This window comes from Mixophyes fleayi, chromosome 2, assembly GCF_038048845.1.
Source record: "Mixophyes fleayi isolate aMixFle1 chromosome 2, aMixFle1.hap1, whole genome shotgun sequence".
Lineage (NCBI taxonomy): Eukaryota > Metazoa > Chordata > Amphibia > Anura > Limnodynastidae > Mixophyes > Mixophyes fleayi.
Genome location: NC_134403.1, coordinates 320,445,383 through 320,454,941, shown reverse-complemented (window position 1 = coordinate 320,454,941; position 9,559 = coordinate 320,445,383). Strand labels below are relative to the sequence as shown.

Below are 9,559 nucleotides of genomic sequence, written 5' to 3'. Positions count from 1 at the left end.
TATTCAGGTCTGCCGAGCACTACCAGCAGGGCTGGTGGAACACTGAAAGCATGGCAGGAAGGTAGGGGATCCTGCCCTCTTAATATCCCAGTCCCCACTCTGAACAGAAGAGGGTTCGCAAAATGTGCCAGAGTATAGGGGAGCGGTGCATGAACCAAAGGGCTTCACTACACATGCACATGCTTCTTATATATGCTGGAAAAGTTGGGGTAGTTATGTCATTAATCTTCTGAAATGTATTAGGAACTTATATAAATAAAGTGTTCAGGTGAGCTGATAGCATTACTATCTCTAAAAATTTTGCAATAATGGCCAGAGATACATAGCATCTTTATTTTAGTCAATTGCATTTTTTTGCACTTAAATCCTCCCTCCTCTACTATTAAATAGAATGAAGGGACAGAGTTATTGCAGCACATTGAGTGCTGCAGCCACCTTCATTTTAAAGAAACTAGATCATGCCTTTAATTTAATTGAAAAATGCTCATTGCGGATATATATCACATAAACATACCAACATGGTTCATTTTACAAGGGAGTCATTTAGCTGGTTCTGTTTCCCACATAAGTTTTGACTGGATTAACATTATTTGAAGTAAAAGGCATGCTAAATGCCTACTGCTACTAATTAACTTAGCTCAAGTTAATTCAGTCAATAAAGTAAAAGGGAAATCCTGAACCAGACAAATGTCACATGTTAGCAAGTCAGATATCATGTGTTCCTTGTTCTTATCTAAAACTCAGGCACAGTATACCCATTTTGCCATTAAGTAAATTGTTACATGTCAAGATTTATGTATCTATACTATTTAGTGTACCTGTCACTTAACCACAAAATAGATTGTAAACATTTGTATGTTTATTATCTATTAGAAAACCATACAGATTATTTCATTATATTCACATCTTTACCAAGTTACTGGCAACCTACATAAAGGCTCAGGCTCCGCTAGCAATTTTTTTTTTGCATCCAATAACTTGAATCTGTGTTTTTTTGTGACTGTCTAGGGCCTGTCACTTGTGATTTATTGTTTTATACTTTTTTTTTTACATGTGATTTTCGACACATTGCATTTCCTTTAATAGTAAAAAAAATATTTATGACTGCTAGAAATGCATCTTACATAATACAAATAAAGCAACATTCAATTAATGACATGTATAGCTAGCTCTATATAAATAAATAAATAAGACAAGTTATAGAAAAAGATATGACCTAACCAAGAAATCAGTGACTAAGCCTCCACATAATACCTGCAATAATAATATTAATACTACATGTAGGAATACTACATACTAGCCTTAGGATGTAAGCTCGCTTGAGCAGGGCCCTCTTCCCTCCTGTCTCCTTACCCGTTCTTCTGCTCCGTGTCTATTGCATCTGCCTGCCTGGAGTTTCTGAAGTATTGGTACTTTTGTTTATTGTTCTGTACTGTTATACCCTGTATAGTCTACTGTTTGTACTATGTGCGGCGCTGCGGAAACCTTGTGGCGCCTAACAAATAAATGTTAATAATAATAATAATATTCACTCAGTAAAAGCATTAAGGAAGCAGTTATTCAGTTGTGCCAGCACCATGTGTGTTGTAAAAGCAAAAAGACGAAGAACTCTAGATAACAAATAATGTCTCCCCAATTAGCCCCATCCCCAATTAGCTGTGACCTCCATTCTGTAAGCTGTGCTGATAAATCAATTGAGCCTATTCTGAAAGTCGTCTATACTTTAGCAATTCACAATTTCACTTACAACTTTGATCAAGTATTAACAGGAAGCCTGCATGTTGGGATATATAAACCCACTTCAAATATTTAATAACTTGGGTTTTATTAAGGTCTGACCCACTTTGTATATATGATCAGGAAGTGGTTTAGGGCTAAGTCTACATTACTTGTCTTCAATGTAAAGCTCTATTGGGACAGGGACAGATGTGAGTTCTCTGTACAGCACTGCGTAATTAGTGGCGCTATATAAATAAATAAATGATGATGTTATTGACCACTTATTTTCTCACCATCATGTATAATGCACAAAAAAATGTCCAGTAGGGAAAGTTCCAACTCTTGGTGCGGAGTTTTATTTTTCTATATCTGCTTATTGTAAAATAAACTATTGCAAAAAACCTGCTAACTAGTAAAAAAAAAAAAAAATAACAAAATCAACCTGACATGATATTTACATAACATGTTAAAAAGAAAACATTGTATTGTTAATTTTAGATGGGAGACAAGTTCCTCCAGAAATGGCGATTTACTGCTGTTTACAGAGCTGTTCTGACAACCAAGGAAAATGATGGTGACCAACTCCTTACTTCACCATAGCAAATGCTTTTAAGTTTCTCTCAACTTTAAATTCATTCTTTCATTGTCTGCCATGTAAACTTCTACCTTACCTAAAATGTATTTAACGTTTTAGAACAACCGTATAGATTGTTATCTAAAATATATTAATATAGAACACAAGTGTCTTAATGAAGACTCGAACCCGCGTCCTCTCGCTGAGCGTCCGGCGCCTTCTGCCCCAAGCCCCGCCCCCTCCGTGTGTCTCCCCCCGATGTGACAGGAGCGGCTGCTCCTAGTGCGCTGTCGTTGTGTGTAACAATATAAACAAATAAAGCAGTGTCCATATGTTACCCCGCCGTAGTGGCCGGGAACCGGCCCCCCTGACCCCCCCCCTCTGTGCCGCCGCTGACCTCAGGTGGTCTTTCAATTAGTAAGTAAAATAATGTTATTTAACCAGCGTCCTCCACAGACATCATACCCCTGATACCCCTTCATATTGTGCTCGGGGCACCTAGTGCAAGTAGAAGCTGGTTATTATATATGTAATAACATATATTATTATATGTGACGTGGGTCATACGGTGGCTGGAGTACAGCAGTCATTACTAATAACATGTTTCTTATGCTACACTTTATATATTAATTTTCACAGCAATAATACAAACACAATAATCTGTACTAGCTGTATGTAATGGGTGTGAAGTTGCAGGAATACACGGAGCACTTTGGTTACACTGTATCACTGTAAGCATCGCGCAGTCACTTGTACAACAAAGGAGGAAATAAGTAAAATGTAGAAATAAGTGGACGATAAAAGTGGGTGAGAGACGTTTATTCCCCGGTCTCCTGCTCATGGCTTGTGCCGGTCGGTGCATGGCTGGGGCAGGCGGCCGGCTGGGTCGCGGGACTCCAGGCAGGGACAGGCGGCCGCCTGACGAGCGAGCATCGGGCGGGAGAGATGGCAGCGAGTCCCCCCGTTAAGATGGAAGGTTTGTGTGAGAGAAGCTCCGCTCCGTGCCGGCAGAGGGATAGGGGGGACGGTGGGTGTGGAAGTCCGCTCCGTGTTTTGCTCTTGCTCCCTCCCTCCTTTCCTTTCCCCCTCCTCCGCCGCTTGCTCCTGAACTCCAGCCCCCTCTCTATCAGCCTCTCACTCCGTCTCAATATGTCTCAAGATGGCGGCCAATGCGGGATCGATGTTTCAATATTGGAAGCGCTTTGATTTACAGCAGCTGCAGGTCAGCTCCCTTTTCTTACCTCCTCTCCTCCGCCACCCTTTCCCGCTCTCTCCCAGCCTTCTGTCTGTCCGCTCCGATCCCTTCTCCACCGTCCCTGACCGGGGCAAAACCGCCGCCTTTCTGGCCGCTCTCATTGATAACGTTTTATCAGAAATTGATCCTCTTTGTTCAATTCATCGATCAGCCAAGATGGCGCCGGCTCTGTGGCGCCGCTCTTCTCCTCTTCCTGCTCCCTCTCCCACCTCTCCTCTGCCCTTACCGGGGCACCTCTCCCCGGTTTAAAACCTTATTTCACTCGTATCTCTTTAGACCTCTCCAAGTTTATTTTTTATTGGACTTTTTTTTGCCTCTTTTATTGAACTTGCTTCATCCGCTGGTTGTTTTACATGATGATGCTGGTGGCGCTGTGGTGCCAGGCTGGGCTCCCCCTCCTCTCCCTACACACACAGTGCTAGCCGCAGACACAGACAGCCTCCCTCATTCCTGCTCCTGGATTAACTAATCACACCATTCATGGCGAAACTTTACTTTTTATTAAATTAAAAAAATATTCTCCTTCATTTTTATTACTGTTTGCATCCACTCCTGTCATGCAGCCTGTGGTTTAGAGCGTTTATCTACGTGGGGTTTTGCATCTTGGATATATTTTTGAGGAAAGCTTGTAAAGGACAGATAGTATTTGCATACTTGTGTTTATTTGTTTTTAGTTTTTATTTACATTTTATTTGATCTGGTTATTATCATGTTTGTCACCTGTCACTTATGTACTTTATTTTTTAATAGTTGCATTTGTAGGGATGACAGTACGATAGGCTTTTGAAGAGGATAAACTTTAAAGGAATTGCCTGTAAATGCCCCTCTTATTATGTTAATTCGTGTGTCCTGCATTTGGTATTTGTTAAGTTTGATTTTTTTTGGTATGCTCTCTTGCATTTGAGGTATTCTGCCCCATTGGCTTCCCCTTTCAGGTTGAAGGTAAACTTCAAAACGGGACTGCTTGCAAAATAACATTAAACAACTTGGAGTATCTTCCTTTCTCATTGATGATGTTACTTTTATTAACTGTTTTCTTTAATTATTTCAATTTGCATGCTTATTTTGGACACTGAATGCACAATATAATTAAACTGAAATGTGTGCTATGTATGGTGTGTTGTGATGTTTTTTTTCCTACTTGATGAAAGTATGTATTTCTGCTATTCCCATTCCTTCACCAATCTACGTGGGTATGACTTTAGTATACCAAAAGCTAGTATTTTACTATTTAATTTTTTGCTTTTGTCTTTTTGCGTGTCGGATTTGTTTATTTACTGACGTGGCATTAAACTTATTTGTAATTTGTTTTGTGATAGTATTTTTATTGACCAACATTAAAATTGGTACTGAAGTTTAAAGCCCTATATAAGCATAAGGCACACATGTATTGTTCAAAGGGGCTTTACATTTTCTACATACTTCTGGTGTGCTTAGGGTTTTGTATTTTGGTGTTCTCGGCCCATATGGCAGTATGGAGGTTAAAATGGAGGTCGTGTGTGCAATACGATGGGGTGACCCAGTTTAGAGAGCTGATAAAACACTGAGGCATCCTCAATGTAACCAATGCCTAATTCAGGCAGCCAGGGATTTTAACTCTTCCAGTATCATGGAATAGTCAGATCATCATTTTCTTCTTGTGATAGTATGGTCTTAAAAGCCTTCATTTGATTGTTGTTTTCCCTCATTCTGATTGTCTCCCTGATATAATAGTAAAAAACAAAAATCAGTTCTTCTGTTAGCTTTGCAATCTATTTATCACATGAAAATGTATTTTGCATAAAGTTAACTAAGACGCAGAAATGTGTGTGTGTGTGTATATATGTGTATGTGTGTGTGTTTGTTTGTATGTATATATATATATATATATATATATATATATATATATATATAATCTTTTGACAAGAGTACACTTTGCAGAATTTTGCATGTAATTATAAGGATTTAAAAGTGCCTATCTTTAACACTTTCATGTTTCTGTAAGCATATGGATGTTTTGGTAGGTATTTTAGCACAGCTTGAAAGTTGAATGCTTTATGATAAAAATATATAATTTTCCCAAACTTGTCACCTACAAGCAGCTTCCTTGATGTGAATAGTGCAGTGTCTTGTCAGTATCCATATAAAAGCCTGTCTCAAGTAGAGATCATAGCTATGGAGTCATGGTTAAGATCAATAGACATTCTCATGAACTTACAGGGGGCAGTAAAAATATCCTTGATTAGCTGTATAGATTTTCAGGCATCTAAAGCCTCTCTACTGAACAAAAACAAATATGCTTTTAGAAGCCTTGCCAGCCTGCTTATGTTTTATGTATGTATATATGTATGTATATATATATATATATATATATATATATATATGTATGTATATGTGTTTTTGTTAAGAAAGAGAAAACATTATAAATTAGAAAATGTATACATTTTACAATACATTTTATTTATGCATTTATTTTTTTTAAGCGTGCTGATTGTTTTTATGCATTGAACATATATCTGGTTAGAAGTTTGAAGAGTGAATTTACATGGCTGAATATATCCCATGAATATGGTATACTTAATTTAAAATCAATTGTTGTAGGGAGCACACACACAATAAAGTACAAACATACTTTTTGTTTAATTTTTCACTAGTAACAATGAGTACCAGACATAAATTATGCATTCTTTAAATTACAGATTATTTCTACTATTCAGTGGATGTGGGTGAGATAGAGCCATAATATTTAATATCATGTATGTTTCCAAATGCTGCATAAGGTTTAAAAACAAACCTAATTGCAACCAACGAGGAGTAATTAAATGCTTCCAAAGGGGAATTTTTTTTTAACATACACAAGTAGAGGTGTGAGGGTTAAACAAAAAAATGTTTATACAAAGTGCGTTCCCCTTAAAATAATTTTTGGTAAGTGTTAGGCTATTATATTAAGGATGCCTCAAAAATGTGTTTTGTCAATAGAACAAAGATCATTGTTTTCTCTTTTGTTTGAATGAAACTCATTAATCATTGTCTGAACATACAAGGTGAAAGGTCCCTCAATTCATATGATCACATCAGTCTGCATAGTACATAGGGAAAAAAAAATAGAAATCGAACACCTCCGAGAGGGTAAAAAGTTCAGAATACATTGCCACCAATTCATTACAGTTCAACAAATTAAACCCAAATTACACAGCCCTGAATATATTTAGATAGTCACATAAGAACAAAGATTTGCTTTGTTTGCCTCCCACTAAGAATATAGCGATAGCAATGGGCTTAACATTTAGTAATTTCCTATCTGTAAATTTTGTTTGAATGTTTTTTTTATAAGAGAGGCTTTGTAGAATGTGTTCTGTTCAGACTATATAATTGGTCCTTGGAATACCTGGTGGAATACTCCAAGATGAGATCCAGATGCTGATTTTTCATATTGTATGTTGTTGAATTAGTGTAAATGTTTTTTTCCACACACTAGTGCTATTTGTGGATTGGTGTGTGTGTGTGTGTGTGTATATATATGTATATATATATATATATATATATATATACACACATATACACATACATACACATTTGGCTTCGAAGTCATGCTGGTGGAATTTGGCCGTTGATGCTCCCAATCCTACCCCAACCATGCCACATTGCTGAATAAATTGACCACCCTACTCTAAGCTCTATTAATACACTATTCAACAAAATGTGAATGTACTAGAGTCCTGCAGACTGCCATTCTGCGGAACCTGAAGATTGTATCGCATCTCTGCAAAACTTGATTCGTGCAATTTTTTCACAGTAGTCTGTGTGTGTATATGTATATGTGTGTGTATATATATATATATATATATATATATATATATATATATATATATATAATGTGTGTGTGTGTGTCTATAATATTAATATAAACACACACACACATGCAGCACTGCAATGGTTTATACAATTAATGGCACATTGTACACACAATAAAAAAAAAGAAACAACAAGTACATGTAATAAAATTCGGAAGAGAAGGGTGCATTGAGCTTGCAATCTGTAAGACCTGAATTTGTGGCTGCTTGAAATGCAATAAGGCCCCTAATCATACAAATTTCCAAATGTGTGTTTAAATTTAATCTTTCAACTAAAGCTTCTCACCTTGTGCAACTGAACCTGATGATAAATTGTATAATGTTACATTCATAACTGGGTGCACATTGCTGTTGTTGCTGTGGGGCTACTCTAGCCAGCCATGGTTACATTCACCCTGCCCTTTTTTGGGCCCCAGTTTGTATGATAGGTTTGTCTACACAGCAACCCATCTTTAACTCGCCGTGAGATTACACACATTGGCGTTAGGTTGTCTGAGTTCCTTGAAATCCATTAATAACCTAGGCTCATTGTAGTCACAAGAGGAACCGACTACTTGGCATCCCATTGCCTTGCACTAAATTTTATATTTTGATCTGTGGTTTGCTAAACATGATCATTATTCTTATTTGATTATACCCAATAATAATTCTAACTTATATTTTAAGCTTGGTCTCCCAATTTTTTTTATTTTTTTTTTAAATAAAATTGTAAACCTCTTTCCAGTGAGACTGTCAGATGTTGCAGCTGGATAATGTTTACCTGGCTTGCCAAACATGCATATCAATGTCACTAGTTCCCCGAAGCGCTTTCTTGTGTGTGTGTGTGTCTCAGAGAGAGAGATGCGGTGGGTGGGCGCTGAATTGCTGAAAGACTCAGTTGTCAGTTTGTGAATGGAAAGAGAACAGAGAGGCTTTAATAGTATACTTGCATGTATATACACTTGTAAAGTACAGTCCATTGAAAATGCAATGCTCTCTTTTTCCTCAAGCCTTTGTGATCTATTTCAACTTGCTATATTTGAGTAAAAGCTAGACTGGTGGCTGCAACGTATCTTATGTTGTAACAACTATGTTACTAAATGTCACTTTCCTGAGAATTATAATAGTGATGCAAGGTTTCCTTGGACTTTATTATCTCTAATATCACAAAGTTCGCACTTTGTAAGAGATAACTAGGGTATCCAGAAGCTCATAGCTAATTAGAAACCAATATTTATATGTGCAAACATTGTATAAGTCTTATTTGGAGTTGTTTGAGCTCTTTATCTAAATTCTGGTTTAATTACATCAATCAGCACATTACACTGGGCACAGTTGTTAGTCGAGCTATAAAAAAAAAAAAATCTTTTATGTTTAAAGAGAACTCTCTTCCAAAGTTATTTTTTTGTTTAGGTTGGTATTGTGTGAGAAATTCAACCAATTTAATTTCCATATACTGCCTAAGTGTTCTAGTTATAAAGCCATAAAGCTTATATTTAGTATAATATGTTTATTTAAAACACTCAAGTCCATTTTTTATATTTTAATCAAAACGTTTTTGTATTAACATTATACATGTTCTTAGTGGACAGAATATCTGTCCTTCCTCGTCTTCACATCTGGTGTAATATAAACAAAATGAGCAGCTTTAATATGCTAATGACTGTTAATTTTGGCTTAATTTTTCCCCCTTCCTCAAGTCTCTGTATATTTTGTGAATGAAAATCATGAGTATGTGTGTGTGTGTGTATATATGTGTGTGTATATATGTGTGTGTGTATGTGTGTGTGTATATATATATATATATATATATATATATATATATATATATATATTCCACTTTTAACTCACATTTTTCCCTGATCTTATGACTACAAGTGACCTATTTTATTATCACAGTAATACTAGTTACCCACTGATGATAGAAAGTGACTATGACATTGTATCGGGTCATGGGTTCCATTCCCATACACATCTGCATGCTTTACTAATCTATAGAGAACACACACAGATGCTACTTAATGATGCAATGTCTTCTTATTCAACACCACTGTGCTCAATATATAAAGGTGCGTACCAGGTAGACAGGTGTTTCATGCTTCAGATTTTCTTTGGGTCCCTATCTAATCCTCTTCATAAGGAGAAGTCAATCCAGCAACAGATTAATAAAGAATAAAAAGTGTAGTACCTTTTTTAAAG

At 36.6% G+C, this 9,559-nt stretch overlaps 1 protein-coding gene across 5 annotated transcripts in view; it reads left to right on the top strand.

Moving 5' to 3' along the window:
• Positions 1-3,128: 3,128 nt before the first annotated feature.
• The window catches only part of CUX1 (cut like homeobox 1), a 295,304-nt gene continuing 288,873 nt past the window's right edge, over positions 3,129-9,559 (top strand). The window contains exon 1 of one of the 5 annotated variants that reach the window (XM_075196734.1): positions 3,129-3,515. In XM_075196734.1, coding sequence (XP_075052835.1) covers positions 3,453-3,515 — 63 coding nt within the window. In that variant the 5' untranslated portion in view covers positions 3,129-3,452. The remainder of the gene's footprint in view (positions 3,516-9,559) is intronic. The other 4 variants (XM_075196733.1, XM_075196735.1, XM_075196738.1 and 1 more) reach the window with 4 other exon arrangements.